The following is a 26,345-nucleotide window of genomic DNA, read 5'->3' as shown; positions in this document are numbered from 1 at the left end:
TACAAAATCTAGCGAGCCGGGACACATTACCCATGTATTATCCGGAATCGCAGTGTGTTCTCCGCTGCCCCAAAGCAGACTGAGGCCATCAGGCACATCCTTCCCCAGAATGCAGCTGCTGCTATGCGATTAAGTTCACCCCGCACCCTCCCAAGTTCAGAGGCGTCCACTTTACTTCAATGAAAGTGGCAAATGCCCCTGTCTTTTGTGCAGAGATCACAGTCCCGCTGGCGAAAGATGCAATAGAGCCGGTTCCTCCAGCCGATATGAGGACAGGGTTTACAGCCACCACTTCATCGTACCCAAGAAATGCAGTGGGTTGAGACCAATCTTGGATCTGCATATTTTGAACCAGGCCCTTCAAAGGCTTCAGTTGAAGATACTCACGCAGAAGTGCATCTTCAGGTGCATCCGTCCCCAAGATTGGTTTGTAGCGATCGACATGAAGGACTCAGGACAAGCTGTCCCGATCTGCACTCCCAGGAGGATGGCGACTCCATCCCCAGTTGGTCCAGCTGATTTGGACATGTTTCGGAGCTGCTCAGATAGACCTGTTTCCCTCTCAAGAAACCTATCACGGCCAGTAATTCTACTCCCTGATCGGGGGAACACTCAGCACAGACACATTGGCACACAGCTGGCCGTGGGGACTGGACAAGTATGTGTTTCCCCCAGTGAGCCTTTCAGGGAGGACAAGGAGCAGGTCCTGCTTGTGGCGCCTTAGGGATGCAGGTGGCTTACACAGGACACTGGAAGGGTCACTGTGGCCCTTTGTTAGGGATCCCAATTCGTCGATCATCCGATGTGAAGTCAGAAGTGACTGATTGAAATGGATTGTCTCAGTTACATATGGTCAACCCATTCTCACTCCAAAGGCGTCAAAAACCGAAGCATGGTCAAGCGCCCCTAGCGTCACTTTTATGACGCCAAATGTGCCTCTCGGCGTCGACTATCGAAGCACTACGACCTTCATTGCTTTCAGTGGGAAACTTTTGGCGTCAGAATTCGACACGAGGACAGGAGATGTTTATCGCTATGAAATCACGTTCAAGAAGTCTCATTCAGCACACATCGCGCGATACTTGCTATCAGTTCCACAGTTTGGGTGAGTAGTCGTATATACGCTCTTTTAATGCCTTTTATCAAATGTATTCTGTCTTCTTTATTAATCAGATTAGTGCCATATGTTTAATCGCTGTATTATATCGGTCATCCGCGGCTGTCTTTGAGTTTCATTGCGTTTAAATAAATGAACACAGCTGCTAATTAGTGTGATTAAACTCTATCTGTCACGTGACGTGCCATAGACCTTCGAACAGTTTTATATTATTATTAATTTCAGGATCAATGATGTAAGTTGTATTTGTAGTAAAATCATGGTAATCACGACACAATAGTAATAAATGAAATGTGAAGTTAAAACACAGTAAATGGGACATTAGTAACTGTAACTGTAGTTTTACTATGGTATATTAATAATCAATACAACAATACAATAATCACCAAACCAGCTATGTTTGTATCACTGTAATGCTACTGTTTTTATGTGCTTTGATATGACAGATATCACAGTAATCATGTGTTCTGTACCATGCTTTTAATACCTTTTAATGTGAATCCAAAAAAATTAAAAATAAATAATAAAACATGTATTTTTCAATCTTGCAGTTCATTCATATCAGTTTATATATATATATATATATTTATTTATTTATTTATTTATATATATATATATATATATTGCTCACAGATCATTATTAACATTCTGTATATAATTCAATTTTATTTTCTCTCCCCTTTTTTATTATTTATATTTTTAGCTGAAAAGACGTAAAGGCAGTCAGCCCAGTGGTGTTTCTGGAGAGGGATTCCTTCAGAAATGGAGAAGACAGAAAGCTGCGGAGGCAGATATTTGCAGCAGTAAGTCTGTGATAGTTTGTCTCTTTTATCAAACATTCCTGCTGTTATAATTTGTACAGCATTTGTTGTTTCTTAAACTGTTGCACTGTCCAAATACCCACACTTGCCATCTTTCACTTGACCACTTGATTACTTATTTGACGTCTTTCCTGTATTTGGCCTAGTGTTCGAGTGAGCATGATAACCACAAGTGTGTGTCAAACTTTTCATGACCTGATGACTGTGTTTCCCAATCCTGATCCTGGAGAACCCCAGCACTGCACGGTTTTGGCGTCTCTCTTATCTGCCTTGGAGTCTTCACTGATGAGCTGATGAGTTGAATCAGGTGTGTTTGATCAGGGAGACATCTCAAATGTGCAGTGTTGGGGTTCTCCAGGACCAGGATTGGGAGCCACTGCCTTATGGGACACTTATGTGTTTAAAGAGATTTTTAATATCTAATTATCAATATTTCACATACTGTACTAAACACATCACAGTCTTAATAATCCAGTTTAACACTTGTATGATATTGTACAAGCCCCAGGACGGTCTCATCTGACACTATCAAAAGAATTCATATGACTATAGCTTGTTATTAATTACTTGCTTTCAATAATGGATGCATTTAACATTTAATTATACAGCATCTTTACAGAGGCTGCTTTTATGGTCTAAACAAAACACAGTGTAATGTATAAGTTGAATGTAATGTAATATTTCTGTTTTACAGGATTGTTTGAGGATAACACTGCAGTTCTCCATCATGCACAAGGACTCACCTCGTTAACTCTTTATCCCCCACACACACAGATATGGTCCCTGGATCAGTGATTAGACTTTGCAGTGGTTAGATTTTTGCAGAAGATGTAACTTTGTTTTATTTATAAGCTCATAATGAATACATTACAGAACCAGTGATGAAAACAATAGTTAAAAATAGTATTTTTCGTATTGATAAAGCATTTTGTTCTCTTTTTCAAGCTTCATACAGTGAACTTTTTAGACTTTAATTAAGAGTTTTAGTAAAGGAGATATTCATACACAGTCATCCTCTAGCTCCAGTCATGAAGTGAATTCATGATGTTATTGTCAAAGCTAGCAGGTGTTTGTTTTCCTGAACACTTTCTCTGTCTTCCATTGTTCAGACAATCAGTGTTTATTTGATGCTGTGCTGATTGAGTTTTATAGATGATATTGCACACTTGACATGCATGTCTTCATGGTGTTTTTTTTGTGAGTTTGAAACATTTACATTGTGTTGTATAACATTTTGGTAAATTTAATTTTTTTAATAAAATTGATCTTTTTCCAGTGTTCTCTGAAAGACATACTGTATTTACTGTTTTGTTTTTTAATAAAAGCATTTTCATTTGCATACTGAAAATAGTTAATGTTTACAACATAACTGCCTTTTTATTCTTTATGGTGGCAAAAACGAGCTTGGTGACAGAGGATGCAGTGTAGTAATTTGGGCATGTTGTCTTTAAATGAGTTTGACATATCAATAAATAATGGAAGATCCTTACAAAAATATGCATGTTTATTATGCTTTATGTATTTATTTGTTCATTCATTCATTCATTAATTTATAATTTCTGTTTTTATTCCTAGGGTTCAAATGGTAGAGAATGGTAAATCACAGAAACACAAATGTGAACAATTTTAACTTTAAAACACAATGTAATATACAATGTAAATTTTAGAAGCACGTCATTTGATTAGTAAATATATTTATCTTTGGTCAAAAAAAAAATATATACAAATCTTAAAAATGTGTCTTATATTTAATGAGAGGAATCTATCTGTTGGATACAACTGCGACTGCTGGGCATGTGCACATCAATATTGCCCAATTTTTGTCAAGCTGAACAACGGAGGAAGGTGAAGACGTTAATAAAACAGAATCTAATAAGTAGCAAGCTTAATCTATTGTTAACTGAATCTATCCCTTCAGCCGAAAAACGAAAGACATCTGTCATACATGGATAAGGAAGTGTGACGCTGCTGCTCAGCTTAGATGTCATTGGCTATGACTTTTCAGGACAGTCTGTGGTTGGACTATCTTTTAACCCATATTAAACAGCGCATCATGTTAAAAAGTATGTTTTGCTCCTATCATCACATTAGTAATATATTAAGTCAACAATGAAGTGTTGCTATCTTGAGAAAAATGACATCTTTAGCGAGATCCTAATCCTAACCCTAAGCATAACTTCAATGAACTACAAAAAACAGCCCCCTAGTGTTGCCTTTCTATAGATAGAACGACGGAGGCTTGTGGGTAATGTAGTTTAAAACTTTTTATTAACGAAACTAAATAAATTATTTATTTTAAGGTAAACTGGATATCTAAATATGTTTATTGTGCAAACATCTGTGATATATTTGAGAGGCAGGCTGAAATGTGGTATTTTACAGTGAGCAATATTTAAAATGCTTTTATGCCAGCTTTCCACTTATTTCTGAAAACTGAGCTCAACATTATTTTATCAGCATAGCATAAGTAATAATCCTGCCCATTTTCTCTTTGATATGTTAATTGGACTCTGATTTACAGCCATTTGAAATGCACAGTTTTGGGCTCTTCCGGGGGGTGCTACTGGGCCCCTGGGGGTAGCAGGGCAGTAAAACCTACATATATGTATTCTCCTCATCATGAACAACAAACTGAGCTGAGTCACATTTATATCTGACAGTTTTCACAGTCCTCTGTTTTCTATTCTATTCATCATGGCTATTATACCTTTTGACAGGACATTGTGAGGCCATCTGATGAAACATGGAAAAATTAGAAAGAAATGATTTAATAATGAAAATAATAGATTATTTCTTTGATTTTTGAAGTAAATGGCAAGAAATATAATGGATGAACCTGCAACAACTTGCCATTATCTATTCCCCACTGTAAAGCAGTAATCAAGGACAATGTATACACATTGTGATACTTCACTATTACACAAGGACAAATTCATGCAGTGCTAAGAATATTAATTTATATATATATATATATATATATATATATATATATATATATATATATATATATATATATATATATATATATTAGCATTATATATAACTAATTAGCCGAAATCAGTGTAAAAATGTCCTCCTCACCCCCGTATCTTGCTCCTCAGGTGCTGGACATCAGTAATGTGCGTGCTCTTGGTTTTAATGCAGTACAAGATCCACGTTGATCATTCCTGCTACATTCTCAGTTATCCCTTAAGTGTTTGTAACAATAAAGCCCATGGCACCATCTTGTAATGCAGAATAATTAATCTTGTAACTCCCTGTATTTCACAAAAAATGTGCATATTTGTTACTAAAATATAAAAAAATACTTTCTGGTGTACTGATGTCCCAGATGTTATTAATCCGATCAAAAATGTTCATGTCTTAAATAAAAAAATAATCCCAATAATTAATATGTCGTTTTTCCAAGTCTAAAATAAACACATATGAGCCTACCTAGTAAAATGATGTATTTACCAAGAATCCTCAGAACACAATATTCACCATTTTCATTTTATTGAAGCATAGACTATAAAGTTGATAAAGTAGCATCAAGACAAATAAGATTCAATGAAAATAATTATCATCAAAGATACATTAACCTCATATATAAATCAGTTCCCACGGATGAGTGATGAAATGTCCTTAAAAGTCACACAGTCCCATTCAGTCAACTGTGATACAGATCATGTGATACATATAAGACATGTGATACTGTTCCAGAAAATAATGATTCCTTATCATCACATCTAAACTGGTTTCATCTCCCCATCGTGATCTTCTTCTCTCGTGTCTGGAAACAGTTTGTGGTTGATGTCCAGCACTGATGTGGTGTAGCTTGTTCTCAGCCAGAGGATCTCTCAGTCCTAAGATCCCAGACCTGGTCAAAGTGAAACACACAATGCAGAAGAAGTTGTTTAATGGACAGAGAGCGCAGCTTATGTTCTGTGTGGTTTTAGCAGGGTGAGCAACTATGACCCTTGTAGTACTGTACACTTACCATTCTTCAAGCTGCTTTAAGACCTTTTGAAAGACCTTTTTCTCTGAAGAGAATTTACCACATCCTCTTCTTTCACTCCTTTCAAGAGCATCACTTGGTCAAAACCCCTCATTTGGCTGATGAGATCATCTGTACAAATAAAAATACTGCAATAAATATGTCATTCTGCAAGAATTAAGAAAAAGTTACAGAAGCAAAGGTCTTGCTCATGAGACATTAGCATGTGTAGTTCTCAGAGACTCTAGAATTCATCTGTTGTTGCAGTAAATGTGTTTTCTTCCTCTAGAATCTTTCTCCAAAGTTCCTGACTTCTCTCACAAATGTGTTTTAGTCTGTGCAGTGTAATGCCTGGCTTCAAACCAATCAACTATCAATTCACAATTTATAACATAACATTTACAAAACAATGAAATAATGTCAATTGGTGTTTATATCAACTAAACCAATTTCATGATACTTGTCTGCTTTTAAAACAGGTGGTGTGTTTTTAAAAACATAATATTAAAAATGTCCAGTCACACTTTGCTAACATGCTGTAATTGTAATAGTATAAAACGAAATCAAGGCTGACATGACCAGTTCTGTGAGAGATCATCATAAAAGGTTGTATAACATTGCTTCAACACACACATACCAAAGGACTTCTGTTTGTTTGAGCACAAGATGGCCGTCTTCATTTCTCATCCTGAGCAAATAATTTCCTTGGTCTTCCTTCTCTTCTGTGAAACAAGAAAATCTCTACTTACTCTGTGTGCAAATAATATTGCTCATTAAACATAATTAAGTTAATTTAAAGTAAGATTCAGACCAGAGCATTTGATGAGTAAATGTTGATTAAAAAATATTCTAAACAAATGTACCTGGGAAGAGCTGATCATGGCAAGATTCGCTGAGACTCAGTAATAGCTCTTTTAGTTTTTAGGAAGGTTTGTGAGGGTTGGCTCTTAAAATAGCTGTTGAGCTCGATATTTTAGACCTGAAAAAGAAGAACAGCATTATCTGGAAAAAATCCTGTAAGACAGAAGGAAGGACATATTATTAATTACGTGCAGCTTGTACATTACACCTCTGTAAAGATGCTGTATAATTAAATGTTAAATGCATCCATTATTGAAAGCAAGTAATTAATAACAAGCTATAGTCATATTAATTCTTTTGATAGTGTCAGATGAGACCGTCCTGGGGCTTGTACAATATCATACAAGTGTTAAACTGGATTATTAAGACTGTGATGTGTTTAGGGATCATTTTTAAGACTTTGACCCTGTCCAGATACCCACACTTGCAGTCTTGGCCACTTGAGAGTGTGTGTACGTGACAGTGTGTGCACAAGACTGTCCCCGGTCTTAATAATTCCAAAGCGCAGCGTCCTTAACACACACTAAACCTCTCCTATACTGCTCCGGAGCGCTATACAAAGCTTAGTGTATCCCATCATGCATCATGTTTTGGAATAAATCGTCAGACTTTTTGCCGAGATCTCACAAGAGGTCATGGAAAGCTGTCCAATGTACAGTATGTGAAATATTGATAATTAGATATTAAAAATCTCTTTAAACACATAAGTGTCCCATAAGGCAGTGGCTCCCAATCCTGGTCCTGGAGAAGCCCAACACTGCACATTTGAGATGTCTCCCTGATCAAACACACCTGATTCAACTCATCAGCTCATCAGTGAAGACTCCAAGGCAGATAAGAGAGACGCCAAAACCGTGCAGTGCTGGGGTTCTCCAGGATCAGGATTGGGAAACACAGTCATCAGGTCATGAAAAGTTTGACACACACTTGTGGTCATCATGCTCACTCGAACACTAGGCCAAATACAGGAAAGACGTCAAATAAGTAATCAAGTGGTCAAGTGAAAAGATGGCAAGTGTGGGTATTTGGACAGTGCAACAGTTTAAGAAACAACAAATGCTGTACAAATTATAACAGCAGGAATGTTTGATAAAAGAGACAAACTATCACAGACTTACTGCTGCAAATATCTGCCTCCGCAGCTTTCTGTCTTCTCCATTTCTGAAGGAATCCCTCTCCAGAAACACCACTGGGCTGACTGCCTTTACGTCTTTTCAGCTAAAAATATAAATAATAAAAAAGGGGAGAGAAAATAAAATTGAATTATATACAGAATGTTAATAATGATCTGTGAGCAATATATATATATATATATATAAATAAATAAATAAATAAATATATATATATATATATATATATATATATATATATATATATATATATATATATATATATATATATATATATATAAACTGATATGAATGAACTGCAAGATGGAAAAATACATGTTTTATTATTTATTTTTAATTTTTTTGGATTCACATTAAAAGGTATTAAAAGCATGGTACAGAACACATGATTACTGTGATATCTGTCATATAAAAGCACATAAAAACACTAGCATTACAGTGATACAAACATAGCTGGTTTGGTGATTATTGTATTGTTGTATTGATTATTAATATACCATAGTAAAACTACAGTTACAGTTACTAATGTCCCATTTACTGTGTTTTAACTTCACATTTCATTTATTACTATTGTGTCGTGATTACCATGATTTTACTACAAATACAACTTACATCATTGATCCTGAAATTAATAATAATATAAAACTGTTCGAAGGTCTATGGCACGTCACGTGACAGATAGAGTTTAATCACACTAATTAGCAGCTGTGTTCATTTATTTAAACGCAATGAAACTCAAAGACAGCCGCGGATGACCGATATAATACAGCGATTAAACATATGGCACTAATCTGATTAATAAAGAAGACAGAATACATTTGATAAAAGGCATTAAAAGAGCGTATATACGACTACTCACCCAAACTGTGGAACTGATAGCAAGTATCGCGCGATGTGTGCTGAATGAGACTTCTTGAACGTGATTTCATAGCGATAAACATCTCCTGTCCTCGTGTCGAATTCTGACGCCAAAAGTTTCCCACTGAAAGCAATGAAGGTCGTAGTGCTTCGATAGTCGACGCCGAGAGGCACATTTGGCGTCATAAAAGTGACGCTAGGGGCGCTTGACCATGCTTCGGTTTTTGACGCCTTTGGAGTGAGAATGGGTTGATATGGTAACCATCGTTCCTTCAAGGAGGGAAAGAAGATGTCACGTACAGTCGCCACAGCTCATGTACCACCGCCGAGAGGCCTGGTCTCTGGCTTGGCACATCAGCGAAAATTCTGAAAATGCAGTGCACCTGCTGCCTACTTATAATCAGGCTGTGATCAGGAGCAGCTGGATGCAATAATCGCATGCCAATGTGCATTGGCTCATTTAGTTTGCACTCAAAGTAGAGTGGTCTATTTATGCGATATCACAATTTGTTGGTCACCGATGTGACGTTTCCTTTCCCTCCTTCAGGGAACGTGGGTTACCATACGTAACAGAGACATTACCTCTTTTTATTTATTTGTTTGTTTAATTTTTTATTTTATAAATGTAGTAAAGTTTAAGTAAAAAGGATGTTAAAAAAGGGTGGCAATGGTGAAGCCAAAAATAGGGAAATTGTGGCATTTTTAAATCCACAACTTATTATAAATATGAAAAAATAAATTAGAAATGAACAAAAGATTTAACTAAAAAGTTCCATTAGTTCCCACAGTGTTTGTATGTGAAAATCTAACTGTGATAATCATTTGATATGCGGTTAAAATTTTGAGATTAAGGTGATTATTATTAGTATTATTATTGTGTTGCCACTAAATGCAAATTTTAAAACTGCAGATAAAACAAAATAATACATATAACTAGTGTAATATTTCACTCTAAATTAGTATTTTTATTATTACATTTACATTACATTACATTTATTCATTTAGCAGACGCTTTTAACCAAAGCGACTTACAAATGAGGACAGTGGAAGCAATCAAAAAAAAAAAAAAAACAATGTTATAGAAGTGCTATAACAAGTCTCAGTTAGGTTATACCCATGTCATTATACAGAGTTGTGTCCTGATATATCACAAAAACAAGAACACACACACACACACACACACATATAAAACATATGCAATTCAATAACAATATGTTGATGCAATTAATGAAACAATGTTAAAAATAAATTAAAATAAGATAATAATTGCTTATAATTATTATATAATTATAAGTTAATATATTATAATATATTATATAATTATATATTATTATTATTATAATTAGTATATTATTATAATACATTACCTGTAATGTATGAATTTCTTTCTGAAAGAATTTCTTCATTTTTTTATTTTGTAGAATTTTTTATATATATATATATTTTTATATGCTTTATTATAACTGTATCAGTGTTAAAATATACGTTTAAAATGGTGGTAAGGGCTAAGCCAAACATAGAGGTAATTCTGGCATTTAAAGACCAAACTTTTAAAAATATTAAAAAAGTAATTATATTCAATGAACAAAAAAGTGTATTTTCTAATCTGTCATATGAATGTTTACATGTACAAACTAAACAAAACAAGTCCCCTAGTTGCAGAATCACCACAAACAGAGAGTTTGACATAAGCTTAAACAAACCAGACTTGTCATTTTTATATCCAGAGAGCATTATTGTGCAAAGCTGCTTTTGGACAGTCACACAGCACATTTATAACATCTATCCGTTACATAGTGTGCTGTAATCCTTCATTTGTTCAGTAGAGCTATCGCTCAGACTTCTGTCACAATTCTTGGCAGATCTCTGCTGGTTAGTCTTTTATCACAGTGACAGCTTCTTTAATAAATCCATATCAATGTGTGTCACACAGGACATCTGTAAAGCCCTGTGGTGCCACCGGGTCGGAAGAAAATGTGAGACCAAGTTCATGCCAGCCGCCGAGGGCTCAGCCTGTGGTCCAGAGATGGTGAGTCATGCTCACAGTATGCATTCATGTCTTCAGAAGCATCTCATCTTCAACAGAAATCACATCACACTCTGTTTCTTGTCACTGAAGGAGTTTAATCATTACCATCATCTCGTGGTTCTTCAGCATGTGACATTAACCCTGCGGGGGAGAAAGGCTTTTTCGGGTTTTGTTGCTCTTTCAGATGGGTTTTTAACAGATGTTTAGTGTCTTAAAACAGTGTTTACAGACAATGAGTGAACAATTCATGCTGAGAGTCCTGAAAACACAATCCAGAATGTGACATTGATGTTCACAAGAGAAGATTCATGTGAGATTTCACTGTCACTGTACTGAAGGCTAGAATAGATTCAGTTCAACAGGGAAACCTCTGCCAAATAGAAGTTTGCATTGAAAGTGCATGTGCACCAGAAAAATCTTTAAAATGTATATTTTTATAAACTGCACTTGTACTAGGAATGTTGTCCCATTCTTGTCTAATACAGGCTTCTAGTTGCTCAACTGTCTTAGGTCTTCTTTGTCGCATCTTCCTCTTTATGATGTGCCAAATGTTTTCTATGGGTGAAAGATCTGGACTGCAGGCTGGACATTTCAGTACCAGGATCCTTCTTCTACACAGCCATGATGTTGTAATTGATGCAGTATGTGGTCTGGCATTGTGATGTTGGAAAATGCAAGTTCTTCTGTAAGCTGCCCATTCCACACACACTCATGCGACCCCACACCATCAGAGATGCAGGAACTGAGCGCTGATAACAACCTGGGTTGTCCTTGTCCTCTTTAGTCCGGATGACATGGCGTCCCAGTTTTCCAAAAATAACTTAAAACTTTGATTCATCAGACCAGAACAGTTTTCCACTTTGCCACAGTCCATTTTAAATGAGCCTTGGCCCAGAGAAAACACCTACGCTTCTGGATCATGTTTAGATATGGCTTCTTTTTTGACATGTAGAGTTTTAGCCGGCAACGGTGAATGGCACGGTGGATTGTGTTCACCGACAGTGTTTTCTGGAAGTATTCCTGAGGTCATGTTGTGATTTCCATTCCAGTATCATTCCTGTATGTGATGCAGTGCCGTCTAAGAGCTGAAGATCATGGGGATCCAGTCTGGTTTTCCGGCCTTGACCCTTACGCACAGAGATTGTTCCAGATTTTCTGAATCTTTGGATGATATTATGCTCTGTAGATGATGATAACTTCAAACTCTTTGTAATTTTTCTCAGAGAAACTCTTTTCTGATATTGCTCCACTATTTTTCCTCACAGCATTGGGGGAATTGGTGATCCTCTGCCCATCTTGACTTCTGAGAGTCACTGCCACTCTGAGGGGCCTTTTTTTATACCCAATCATGTTGCTAATTGACCTAATAAGTTGCAAATTGGTCCTCCAGCTGTTCCTTATATGTACATTTAACTTTTCCAGCTTCTTATTGCTACCTGTCCCAACTTTTTATGTGCAGCTCTGATGAAATCCAAATGAAATGTCTCACTTTCAACATTTGATATGTTATCTATATTCTATTGTGAATAAAATATAAGTTTATGAGATTTGTAAATTATCCCATTCATTTTTTACTCACAATTTGTTCAGTGTCCCAACTTTTTTTGAATTGGGTTTGTAATATTGATTAAACAAAGGTCACTTACTGTTAGTGTATTTAAAGTGAGACACTTAAATTATTGTTTCACAGTTTTAAAAAGTGCACGTTGTAATGATGTCAAGTTAAAGATTTCATTTAAAGGACATTTAAAATCAATGTTTTAATATTTTTTTGTTGTGCTTTAAAGAAGTTAACTTATTTTAACGTGTTGAGTAACATACTAAAGCACATGTAAAGCACTTATAATTATATTTTTTAAATTACAATTTTAACTGTAGTGTGTAATTTGATATTACATTTAAAGTTAATATATTTTAAATGTACTAAATTGCAACTTCATCATTATAAAGGTGTAATTACAAATGTATTTAAATGCATGACATATACTGTAAGTTTCAATAAACTTAACTTTATCGTAAATGCCTGTCTGCACACTGTAAAAAATTTTGCCGTTAAATAACAGTAATTTTCTGGCAGCAGGGGTGCCAGTAAAGTACTGTTAATTTACAGCTCTTAACCATTAATTTACCACTCTTATTTTTTAACAGTATTTTACCGTAAATTCTACCATGGAAATTAACTCCACTCCCACTGCTTCAAACAGTTCGAGTTTTTAAAACTAGCATTCCTACGATGTTAGTACTATGAACTTATTTCATTTGAGTCCACTGAGAAGGAATATTTCTTAATATAACGATGCAAACACTTAATGTGCAGTAATAAAGTAACTAAATACATGACTTTTACTCAAATCACTGCAGCTCATTGTCAGCTATAGCACACATGTATGTGCTGAAGTACTTAACACAGAGATCATCACTGTATCAGCGACTCCACATTTACTGTGTTTATATAAAGCAGCAGAAGATCAGAATTTGTGGCTCATCATTGACTGAAGCACAGGCTCTACTCTCCAGCACAATGGTGAACAACAAAACTACATTAAACTAAACGATCTCTCTTGTGCAAACACACATTAATACAGTCAAGTTCAGTATTTACTCTCATTATCAGTGTATGACTTTGCCTAATTTTTTTTTCTATGGATGTTCACAAATATTTTAGTTAAATTAACTTTTTTTTTTTCATTTGGTAAATCTGACGTTTACATTTTACAGTATATTACTGTTTTTCCTTGACTTAACGGCAACAAACTGTAGAAAAACACTTTTTTTGCTGGCAAACATTTATTTACGGCAAAAACTGTAGAAAAACAGTCATTTACTGGCAGCAGGGGTGCAAGTAAATAACTGTTTTTCTACAGTTTGTTTCCTGTAAATTAATTACAGTTTATTACTGTTAAATTATGTTTCATGCTGTTTTTTCTTCATCTTAAATCTTTAACCCTTTAAACCCCACAAGAAAATCCTCAGTTTTAAATGAACACTTAAAATGTGTGCACACTACAGAGTGTTAGAGTAACACCGAATCAGTGAAGTTAATGAGATAATTTGGTGATTAATTGATGATTGAGCATTAGTGATAAACACCTGCAGAATCACTGAAGCAAAGAGAAACACAAGAACTACAAATTACTTCAACCACAGCCTTAGATGAAATCAACTGAATGAAAGAATACATCAAATCTCTCAAGATCTGATTAAACAACTACTAAAACAGCTTCACCAGATTCACATTACTTACCAGACTGACTTTATTTCTGTCAGATGTCTACAGAAGAACTTATGGAGAGTTAAATAGGTTTAGGTGTTTCTTTCACTACCATGATGGAGATCAGTGTTTACTTTAGTTGGGCTCTTGAACGTGACTTTTCAACAATTAAGGTTTTTTTTTTTTAACATGCTGTAACAATGCGCCTTTGGAACCTGTTATAGCAAAACAAAAGTACACAGAAGAAAAAAAATCTGATGTTTTTTTATAGATTGACAAGAACAAATACTATTATTTCTGATCTAATCCCATGTCTCTTCTCTTATTGATACTACAGCATAAGAAGGAACACTGCTGAGCCATAAGTTATAAAAGACTGTTAAGAAAGTTTCACTCATAATAAAAAAAAAAAACCTTTGCTGAAATTTAGACAGAAACATCAAGAATCAGCGTATGAATCACAGCAATGGTGACAATCCATAAAATAAATGAACAGATCAGTTCTGAACATCACAACACATGCTACTAAAACTTAAAACAAATGCAAAATGATAAGCACATAAGAATTCAAGAAAATAAGTGAACAATTCAGTGGCATAATTTATTCATGCCGCAATGCATGCTGGGAGTCATGGATGAGTTGTATCCTGTGCTGGTACCCAGCATGCATTGCATCATAAACCTTTTGATTGTCACCATTGTTGAGATTAATATGCTGATTGTTGATGTCTCTCTTTCAGTGTTGTGAGGACTGCTGCCCAAAATATTTAAAGCTCAAAAATCCATATCCAGATAATCACATTACCGTTCAATCTTATAAATTTGAAGAAACAAACAAAAGAAAAGTGTTATTCACTCACATATTTCAACACCAAATTATTATTTGACTATTATAACAACAAGTCAGTCTAGTAGATCATGCCTGACAGAAACAGTCATAATCACTTGATCATCAAGATTAATATTGCTGCAATAGATGTATCATAAAGATACAAATATAGCAATGAAACAAAAGTTGAAGTACAAAAGTCAAGGGTCAGGAGCCCAACTAAAGCAAACACTGATCTCCACAATGGTGATGCTAAACGAAACTAAGATTATCATCTACACCTCTGTAATTCTCAGTAAGATATTTTGATCTCTGATCTCTGATCTGATAGAAATAAAGTCAGTCTGGTTAGTAATGAGTGAAGTTGATAAAGCTGTTTGTTGATTGTTTAAATCTTCAGTTGATTTTGTCTAAGGCTGTGGCTGAAGTCAGTTGTAGTTCATGTGTTTGTCTTGTTTCTCTTTTCTTCAGTGATTCTGCTCATTAACAGCAGCTGTTCATCAGTGTCTGAATTCACTCATTAGTGTTCATTCTCTCTGTTAGGTGGACTATATTAGTAAACTCATGTAGGGAATAGTGAATGAGGGAGTAGGGTGTGATTTGAAACACAGCCGCTGAGTGTCGACTTTGAACGTTGTTAATTTACGATATATAGCAGCAGGCTACCTTCTCGAAAATGATGAATATTACCCAGAATGCACTGTTTTACTGAAAAACAGTATGTTACTGTCGAAATTTGGCCGTTTTTTTACAGCGATTTTTAACAGTGCACATTCAGCAGTACTTTAACCATATTTCAAAGACAATAGAAGTAATTATGAAATTACATAAACATATATACTTAAGTCCTATTGCAAGTGTGTCAAAAAAGCACTAAGTGGGTCAAAATTGCATTCATTGTAAAACTTTGATTTACATGTAGACTATTAATTGCATGCAACTGAATCTCTGAAACATTCCGTTCGCACTTATGTATGATTTTTTAAAAGTTGTATTTTTTTTTTATTTTTTTTTTTTATAAACACTCTTTTTATAGCATGTTAAAGTGTAGTCCTTTTATTCAAGAAAATGAGTGAAAATGAACATGAATGCAGTTCCGAGACCTGCTGGCGACGTTTCTAGACCTAATTTAGGGTCTGTCTGTGCCCTCAATCTGTAACTCATCTAAACACTTGAATCAGATTTTAAGTGTGTGGCGTGGATCCGGTTTTAAACTGGATGTTTTTGCTGTTTGAACAACTTAAGGAGGCGCCAGATACACCAAAAATATTGAAAGAATTTGCACTGCTGGTCTGAATCTTGTCAGACAGACAGATCAGTGTTGTTTTAGATACAGTACTTGCTCTCCTCCCTCTCCTGTCATGCAATAGAACGCCTTTCCACTGATCCTGGCCCTTCACAGCAGATTGATTTTAATGAGCTCATGCTGACCTCCTGGGTATGTTACTGAAGTGGGTTTGGGGCATGAGGGCAATTACAGACCATCCTGAGCTGGTCAGGGAGGAACAGCTCTCTGCTGATACAGAGGCCAGTGCTGGTGGTCTGGATGTCTTTCACACTTGTTCCTCGAGAGGCGGCTCTGGAGGTGTATGGTTTGTGATATATTAGACACAACAGTTTGACCCGAGTGAGAAACAGTAATGCTACGCAGCTCTAATGATGACAGTCTCCTCTAGGAATCCTGCCCATCTCCGTTTAAGAAAATATGAGCTCTGTGACATGAGCCAGAGACTCAGATTCAGTTACACACTGGGTGTGAAGAGCACTGGACTGGGACTATCGCTCATTCAGTCTTTAACCTCTTGCAAAGAGCTGAATTAGATGGAATTGCTGCCTAATGGGAAGTAAAATGAATCTGTGAAACTGGGCCATTAAGTTACTTATTGTCACACTCGCATGTTCTTCCAGACTTTTCCAAATGTCCTTCAGTTAAACAATTTGTGAAAAAAATGTCCTTATATTAAACTTGAGAGACTGAATCTGTTCAGTTTAGTGATGACGAAAGAGCATTATAATGTGTGACTTATGCACAATATTCTATGCAGGGCTGCACTTTTTGGGGTGAAAAAAATAGAATTGCAATTTTTCTTAAAAGAAATTGGTGTAACACTTTCTATGAAGCCCGTATTTATAATATATTATAAGGATATTCTTAAGGCATTATAATGAATGCATAATGCATTATAAAAATAAAAACATATAATATGTTATATCAGTTCATGAATAATCATAACAACAATTATAATACATCTTAATGCCTATGTATTTGTGGTTATGAGTTTAAGAGTATGATTATTTATAACACACAATGAACTCCTATTAAGTCTACTTCATTTACAGTATAATGGACTGTATCATATCTTGACATTATTTGAGATCTGCACAGTATTCTTTCTAGAATGGAGGAATAAGATGATGTACTTGCAAAGACACTTAAAGTCAGTTAATCTGTTGGTTGACCATCAAAATAAAGTGTAAGCATATATTTTGCATATATACTAATACTCTAATCACCTCTAGTTGGCATGTAGTTGCAGAGTTACTTATCAACAGCTGTCTAAGGGGTACCATCAAAATAATCAAACTAATATTACAATACAAATAGTTCAAAGCAAATGTGTCATATTCCACATCAATCTGATTTTATGGCTGTTTGAGAGAGATTATTGTTTATTTTCTATTAAGATTATTATTACTACTACTTATAAGTGGCCTTTGACCGCTTTAAGTAGCATCAGAAAAATGGAAAGATATGAAACTTATGAAAAGTGGATCCAATGTGTTCATTGTGTTATAAATCATCATACTCTTAAAAGCTTTAACCACAAATAAGTAATTATAATATATTAAAACTGTTGTTATGATTATTCATTATATGATACAACATGAGTTTTTTTATAATGCATTATACATTCACTATAAAAAAAATACCCTTATAATGTATTATAAATACAGGCTTCATAGAAAGTGTTACCCCAATTTCAGTTTAAAAATGCATAAAAATAAAAAAATAAAAATCCAGATTTGCTGTGTTTGTTTGTAGGGCTGTACAATTTGGCAAGAAATTTTGTGATTGGATAGCAATAAAAAGATTATTTAATAAAATAATAATTGTAAAATTCCACTGTAAAATAAAAAAAAGATTTTAAATAATAAGAATAAGTGTAATTAAAATTATTAGTAGTATATTTTGCATTCCAACTGTAAAATAACAGCAAACCATTGAACTTCTATTTTAATGAAAAAAAAAAAAAAAAACACACTGTTGATAAAAGTTTCTCATTTCATGGGGAAATAGTTGGTGCATGTTGCATTTACAAATACCTTTAAACACTAGCTTGTTCTATTCTTTTTCTGTTGTATCTGTTTTATTTTTATTTATATAGTAGTAATCAGTGGTGGACGAAGTACACAAATCAAGTACTTAAGTAAAAGTACAGATACATATAATAAAATATTACTCCAGTAAAAGTTAAAGTACACCTTTTTCAATTTTACTCAAGTGAAAGTAGAAAAATTACTCAATTTTTTATGTACTTAGGTAAAAAAGTACTTTTTTACCTAAGTGCAATTTTATATAGGCTACTTAATATAATTTTATATTAGCACATATTTTTTTATAATCCTACTGCTCAAAACACCTGGGATTTTTTCCAAAATAACAACTATATGGAGTCAAGATATATTTTTGTTGTTGATATGGACTACGTTGACGAGAGTGATGTTCACTGTGAAGCTTACACTGTGATGTTCCTGAGAGAAAGCAGAGTTGACCATTTGATTTTCTCCAGTAAGAAAAAGTGTTTTAAAGTTAGTTGTTTTACAGAACATCACAGTTATATATGACATGAGAATAAGGACTAAGTTAGGAAGAACATTTTAAGGGAAATATAATTATATTTTCATAATGATTTTTTCCTTCTCAAACTTTTTTTGTGTTTTTTTTTTTGTTTTTTTACCTAAAACAGAGACGCTGATTGATGTGTCTGCATCGTCTGCATTCAAGCATTTCAGTGGGATTAAATAAATCACTCTTTACAGCGGATTTATTTCCCAAACAACTGACAATTTTGACTTAAATATGATTTTCAGTTACAATAATTAATCCTAAATTTCGACATTAATAACTTACTTTTAGCAACATCAGAGGTACGTGCGCTCACAAGATCTCCCGGTTCTTCTTAGACTCGCACTAAACGGTTCATTTGAATCAGTGAGTTGTCGACTCCAGAACAGCTGCAATGGGATAATTCTAATTCATAAATGAATCATTTGGTGCGAATTGTGATTCGATTGAAAAGTTTATTTTGAAAAGACTCAGTTCATTCATGATGAATCAGACACCGCTTCTGCGTGTTGGAGCACGTGTTATATTATAGGGAGTAACAATATGTTTTATGAAATGTAGTGAAGTTAAAAGTATGATCTTATGCTTTGGAATGTAGTGAAGTAAAAGGAAAAGTTACTCAAAATAAAACGACTCCAGTAAAGTACAGATATTTGAAAAATTGTCACGGTTCATGAATCGGCTGTCTCACACTGAGGTGTCTGCATGAGTGTAATTGTTTGGGATTGGTTACTCATTGTGTTGATTAGCGTCACCAGCTGTCGTGGATTCCACCTCCTTCATAGGCCTGTAATTTCCCTCTCATGTTGTCAGATCGTTGTGGTTATTCTTTGGTGTGTGTCCTGTTCTTGTGCCTCATCAGCTCAGTTCTCTGTCTGGATTTCGTCAGTTCTTCGTGTCGTCTGGATTTCGTCAGTTCTTCGTGTTGTCTGGATGTTCCACGGTTCCTGGGTTCTCTACACGCTCTTCACCACACCACCACAGGATCGCCATCTCGTCCCTGCTTCAACCACCACCTGAGAGTTTGTCCCTGACCTGTGTCTTTACTCTGACTTTCATTAATTAAACTTTGTTTACTTGCATCTTGCATTCTCCTGTTATTTCATCACAGAACGATCTGACCAAACCATGGATGCAGCAAGCATTTCCCAGCTCAAGGATTTCATCACTCACAGCATCTCACATATGGACCAACAAGAAGAGAACATTTCAGGCACAGGTTGTGCGGTGCAAGCACTCGTGAAGCAGGTGTCCGAACTCACCCAACAGGTACAACTTTTACAGACTCCCACTGTGCTCCCCACGCCGCCCGTCCCCCCACCACCAGCGCCTGCAGCAGCAGAGGGACCAGAGCCACGCCTACCCTCGCCAGAGGGATATTCCGGTGAGCCTGAATATTGCAGAGCATTCCTCATGAGATGTTCCATGCATTTCGCTTTCCAGCCACGTACTTTTCAGAGCGAACAGACAAAGGTTGCATTTGTATTAACCCTGCTGTCAGGGAGAGCAGCGCTTTGGGGTCGGCAGTATGAGAGAACGGACAACTGCTGCACCTCGTTTCAGGCACTCTCCGAAGAAATGAAGTGGCGGGTAAGGAGGCGGCCAGATTACTCGCCAGATTACTTCTCCTTACTGCGACAGGGAGAAGGCTCGGTCGCGGATTTTTCCATTCGATTCCGCACCCTTGCCGCAGAGTGCCGTTGGAACAAGAAAGCGCAGTGGAATATGTTCCTGCATGGGCTGACCACGTTCATAAGGAGATTTACACCATGGACTTACCAGAGACGATGAACGGACTGATAGAACTCACTCTGAGAGTGGACGCTCGTCTGAATCGCGTGAACAGGCTAACGTGCCCCGGCCGTCCACAACCCAGCTCAGAGGACCCAGTCACTCCCGGGTGTATTTTACCTGATAAAATACCTAAGTTGTCATCTCCACTCTGGTATGGGAGGTCAAATCGAAGGTCAAGACAGCCTTAGAAGGGGTAATGCCTCCGCCTGGTTGCCCACCGAGTCGTTTGTTTGTGCCAGAGGGGTTACGGTCCGACGTTATTGGATGGGGTCATTGCTCCAACGTGGCTTGTCATACAGGAGTGACTCGCACTAGTTTTCTAGTTAAGCCACGATTCTAGTGGCCTTTAATGGCTTGCGACATTCACGATTTTGTTTTGGCTTGCTCAGTCTGTGCCACTGGTAAGACATCTAACCGACCCCTAGACGGGCTGCTTCGACCTAGACATAGATCACGTCTTTCAGTTACATGGCCTCTCGATGGACATGGTCTCTGACAGGGGTTCCCAATTCGTATCCAAATTTTGGCAAGAATTTTGTAAATTACTGGGGGCCAAGGTCAGTCTGTCCTCGGGCTATCATCCCCAGAGTAATGTTCAGTCTGAGCGAGCCAATCAGGACATCGAGAGAATGTTGCGATGTTTGGTTGCCAAGAATCCGTCATCCTGGAGCCAACAGCTTTCTATGGTGGAGGATGCCCACAATTCGTTGCCAGTGTCATCCACGGGCCTCTCGCCATTTAAGTGTAGTTTAGGTTACCAGCCACCAATGTTTCCAAGTCTGGAATCCGAAGTCGCGTTCCCCTCCACTCACGCTTTCGTCCAGAGGTGCCGCCGTACTTGGACTAGAGCCTGTGAGACTCTACTCCAAGCAGGGAGGCGCATGAATGCCAGGGCCGATCGTCACCGGTTGAAGCCTCCCGTTTACATCGTGGGTCAAAAAGTGTGGCTTTCTACCAAGAATATTGCTCTCTGCTCTGTGTCTAACAAGTTAGCTCCCAAATTCATTGGCCGGTTTCCTGTCACCAAAATTATTATTTCGGTGGCAGTCCGACTCAAACTCCCTCCGGCATACAGGAGAATTCACACCGCCTTCCATGTGTCCAAAATCAAGCCTATGTTTTATTCTCACACTATTTCGAATGCCCCGGTAGGCGTATTCGTAGATGGGGAACCCACATATGTGGTAAACCGCATTCTGGACTCGAGACGGAGGGGATGCGGATTTCAGTACTTGGTGGACTGGGAGGGTTACGGTCCGGAGGAGAGAAGTTGGGTTCCTGCTAGGGACATTCTGGATCACTCCCTTATTGATGATTACAATCGACAGGTAAGGTTGTCTGGGAATGCCAAGAGGTCCTAGGGGGAGGGGTACTATCACGGTTCATGAATCGGCTGTCTCACACAGAGGTGTCTGCGTGAGTGTAATTATGTGGGTGTGGTTACTCGTTGTGTTGATTAGTGTCACCAGCTGTCGTTGATTCCACCTCCTTCATATGCCTGTAATTTCCCTCTCATGTTGTCAGATCGTTGTGGTTGTTCTTTGGTGTGTGTCCTGTTCTCGTGCCTCACCAGCTCAGTTCTCCGTCTGGATTTCGTCAGTTCTTCGTGTCGTCTGGATTTCGTCAGTTCTTCGTGTTGTCTGGATGTTCCACGGTTCCTGGGTTCTCTACACGCTCTTCACCACACCACCACCGGATCTCGTCCCTGCTTCAAACCACCACCTGAGTGTTTGTCCCCGACCTGTGTCTTTACTCTGACTTTCATTAATTAAACTTTGTTTACTTGCATCTTGCATCCTCCTGTTATTTCATCACAAAAATGTACTTAAGTATAGTAACGAAGTAAAGCTACTCCGTTACTGTCCACCACTGGTAGTAATAATAATAATAATAATAATAATACATCTTTCTACATATGCTGCTAACTGAATGTGTTATATATAATGTGTTATGTGTTTTTTTTGTCATTTTGAAGATTTACATTCCTTATACAGTAAGATAAAGATCAGAAATTATGTTATTTAAGAAATTACATTTTATTATGTTCATACAGGTTAAGAGAATGATGACAGAATTTTTATTTTTCGGTCTACTGTCCCTTTAAATGTAAAAAACATTATCGCTCTCCGACTGATGTGTGTGGTGTTTCTGTGTGTTTTTGCAGTGGTGTCGTCGGGGTCAGTGTGTAAAGCAGGGTGATGAAGGTCCTAAGCAGGTTCATGGTCAGTGGTCACCCTGGTCTGGCTGGTCCAGCTGTTCGAGAAGCTGTGAAAGTGGAGTGACCTACAGAGAAAGACACTGCAGCAGCCCCAGGTACATATAGGCAATACAAATAAACTGAGAGCATCCTCTACACAACAAATTTAAGTTGTTGACGTGAAAATCATGCATAACAGGATTTTAAACAAAACATTGCAAAAGTAAAAAATGTATTTGCTGCATATCCAAGAAAGACCCTTGGTGCATATCCAAGAAAGGCTTAGATCATATATTAATCCTTTTTTGGATACAGAGCAAATGAAATGTTAAAAGTGTTGAGCTGTTATCTTTTGGAAATGAAATGAAAAAGTGTGCAGATTCATTTTTCTTCGTTGAATTATTTCATGTTTTATCTTATTGCAGTGAATCACTACTATTCAAAAGTTTGGAATCAGCAAGATTCGTTTTAAATGTTTAATTTAAACGTTTATTCATCAAGGGCACATTAAATTGATCAAAAGTGACAGCACAGATATTTATGAAATTACAAACATTTTCTCTTTCTAATAAATGCTGTTCTTTCGAAATTTCTATTCATCTGTGAATCCTAAAAAAATAAAATGCATCACAGTTTGCACAAAAATATTGTGCAGCATAACTGTTTTCAACATCTTCTATGAATGAAGCAAGCGCTGGCAGGGATGCTGGAAGTATGGCACTGAGACACATCATCTCGTTCCTTTGAGGAACCATGGTTACATATGTAACCTGGAGACGTTCCTGTTCAGGAACTCGAGCTTCGTCAAAACACTTTGGGAATGAGAATGCCCACGCCATCAGAATTTCAAAATCCCTGCCTGGCTCACATATCTAGACCATAAAATTTGACAAAGGTACTGGGCGTGGACCAACCCGCAGCGTCGCAGATGTCCTGCATGGACACACTTGCACACTTTCAATACCACGACTTAGGTGCCCTTGAGCAAGGCACTGAACCCCCAACTGCTCCCCGAGCGCCGCAGCATAAATGGCTGCCCACTCCACTGTGTTCACAGTGTGTGTGTGTGTGTGTGTTCACTGCTCTGTGTGTGTTCACTTCGGATGGGTTAAATGCAGAGCACAAATTCTGAGTATGGGTTACCATACTTGGCTGAATGTCACGTCACTTTCACTTTTTTTGATAGAAAGGCCTTGGAGGCCACCATACTTTGGGTCGAGTGAGCCTTGAACCCAAAAGGCGTGGGGAGATCAAAGGACTTGTAAGCAATGGATATGGCATCCACTATCATCCAGCTAAGGGTCCGTTTAGTTGGTGGAAGACTTCTCTTAGGGGGACCATAGCAAACAAGCAATTGGTCCGCCCTCCTCCACAGGGCAGCTCTGTATCCAATGAAGGACAGAAAGCCTGGAGTACGACAGGCCATGGTGCATATGAGGGGACTTTAGGGATATACCCCCACTCGAGGGTATAGAAATACTTTGGCTAGGCTGGACACAAAGTCAAGATAGGAAGGTGCTACTGAGAGGGCCTGGAAATACCCAACTCTCTTTAGAGAAGGAAGGTAGTCTTGATAGTGTCCTTTATGTCAGATAAGGTCAACCACAAATGCCTCTCCGATGCCACCATAGCTGCCATGGACCGCCCAATTCGGTTGTTAAGTGATGACGTAAGAAGCGCTGTTTCCGGGTCCAAGCCTCAACTCGCTTCACTTGAGAATACGACTTCAGCAGCCGTTAATGAGCACTGTTTATTCATATTAATAATTTAAGCTAAACGCTTTCAAACTTACGGTATACACTACAGTCTCCGTGCTCACAGCGTCCCAAACACAAATAATTTTTATATTAATTTTTTTATATTTATATTTTCATTGTCTGCCTATCTGGGACTTCGGTATGGAGTTAAAGGGTAAGATTATAACTTTTTCGCTAGTATTCTATCACATTGTGAGTTTATATTAGCACCTTTTGTTGTTTTCTCGTGGTAACTGATAGAGAGTTTGGACACGGAAGCGCTGCTACGTGACGTCAGACTAAACAAGCCAATAGCACGAGTGGTCTCCTTGGTGGTGCGAGAGCGAGATCAGCAGTTCTTCTTAACTCTGTGATGTTATCAGAGTTAAGCTCCTCACCCTCGTTTAGCTCCTTAAGCAGGTCTGCCTGCTACGCCTGTAAGTCAAGTCACCTTTATTTATATAATGCTTTTAACAACACAGATTGAATTTGAAAATTGAATTGAAGAAAATATTTGTATGTCAATAATGCAAAAAGGCAGTTCATCATTGAATTCAGTGATGTCATCATCCTGCTCAATTCAGTTTAAATCGTATCTGTGAAATCAAGTCAACGATATGCTAGAAATTAAGTGTAACACAGACATGGCGTGCAGATATGCACCGGCCTGACCTTCTGCTGCACACCCTTTGCCCACCAGCGCTGACGTTGTACACAGCGGCTTGGAGGGCGGTGCTGGAGCCTTTAAGGATGCTGCCGCGCCTGGGGACATATAGCTAATTACCGTCTGTTCAACCAGGTGCATCGCCCTGTAGCCACGCTCACGCAACCCCGCCACATTCCCATAATAATCAGACATAGGGATTAAGAGATGGGCTGAGAAATGCCTGGCCCATGACCTCGACACCTCAGTGTGGAGGTTGGGGAAAAAACACAGAAAGTGTTCATCCAGCTTGCTTCGCTGAGGCTCGGCATGTTTCTCGGCAGGCCAATCAATATTCAACTTGGCCACAGTGCGAGTAACCACCTTCAGTAGCTCTTCATTCTGTGGCAATTGAGGGGGCATCGACAATCTCCACGTCAACCCCCTTGGAGGAAGACAGGCAGAGCATCAAGCCCTACCAAGGAAGTAGCCGCAGCACAGGCTTCCGAACTCAGAGATAAGGCAGATCTGGTGGGTGAGGAAAGCGACTGGGACCCGCCCATATCCATTCCCTCCATCAGATCCAACTGCAAACCCCACGAATGCAGCCACCACTCCGCCTCGGCGGAATTGAGACCGGCACAGCGAGGAAGGCTGGTGAAGGCTTCCTCCTCGAAGAGATCTTTCCGGGAGCAAAGTGTACGCAGTGGAAGAAGCTGAACACTAAATAAGACTCACAAACACAGAGTTTCAGACTGACACATACAAAGTGCTTAGCTAAATGACAGAAATCTGATGCTGGCTCCACCTCACATGCTTTAAGCTTCCTGGTCTATGATGTCACCCGCCCATGACGTCTTGCCCTTCCATTGGACTGATTACACATGAGATTCAGAGCGTGGTCAATTAGAAGGCGTTCCCAAAGCACTTCGACACAGCTAGAGTTCTTGAAAGAGGAACAGCTATTTTAAACAATAATAATATTTGGCAATATTACTGTTTTTTTGCTGTATTTTTGATCAAATAAATGCAGAGTTGGTGAGGAAAAGAGACTTCTTTTAAAAAATATATAAATTTTAGGCTGATTGGCTGATTCAAATTTGTATTATTTATTTATTTATTTTAGAATAACAAACATATGGAGAGGTTTGAAACAAACAAACAGTTAGTGATTATTTTGGACTTGGTTTGAACCAATAATCTCTGTAAATTCCAGTCTGCTAAAGCAATCCCATCTATCTCACAAAACTCTTCAGAAGTACTGGTTTTGAATTTTGCTCTTTGCTCATGGAAACA

General features: G+C 37.6%; 1 protein-coding gene and 2 long non-coding RNA genes across 3 annotated transcripts in view; 2 read left to right on the top strand and 1 right to left on the bottom strand.

The window, feature by feature from the left end:
* LOC127975431 (A disintegrin and metalloproteinase with thrombospondin motifs 16-like) overlaps nucleotides 1–26,345 on the top strand; it is a 119,794-nt gene that overhangs the window by 42,162 nt on the left and 51,287 nt on the right. The window contains exons 11-12 of the mRNA XM_052579475.1: nucleotides 10,697–10,792; nucleotides 22,638–22,786. Of these exons, the coding sequence (XP_052435435.1) occupies nucleotides 10,697–10,792; nucleotides 22,638–22,786 (245 nt within the window). The remainder of the gene's footprint in view (nucleotides 1–10,696; nucleotides 10,793–22,637; nucleotides 22,787–26,345) is intronic.
* Nucleotides 856–3,152, top strand: LOC127975457 (uncharacterized). Its single transcript, XR_008157528.1, has 3 exons — nucleotides 856–1,105; nucleotides 1,821–1,920; nucleotides 2,633–3,152. It is a non-coding gene; the product is annotated as an uncharacterized LOC127975457 (long non-coding RNA).
* On the bottom strand, nucleotides 5,425–9,009 carry LOC127975455 (uncharacterized). Its single transcript, XR_008157526.1, has 6 exons — nucleotides 8,765–9,009; nucleotides 7,894–7,993; nucleotides 6,778–6,893; nucleotides 6,552–6,636; nucleotides 5,918–6,046; nucleotides 5,425–5,797 (listed from the first exon to the last, which is right to left on the bottom strand). It is a non-coding gene; the product is annotated as an uncharacterized LOC127975455 (long non-coding RNA).

The sequence above is a fragment of the Carassius gibelio genome, chromosome B16 (assembly GCF_023724105.1).
Source record: "Carassius gibelio isolate Cgi1373 ecotype wild population from Czech Republic chromosome B16, carGib1.2-hapl.c, whole genome shotgun sequence".
Classification (NCBI taxonomy): Eukaryota; Metazoa; Chordata; class Actinopteri; order Cypriniformes; family Cyprinidae; genus Carassius; species Carassius gibelio.
Note: the sequence above shows the minus strand (reverse complement) of the source record. Positions and strands in the feature narration are given on the sequence as shown.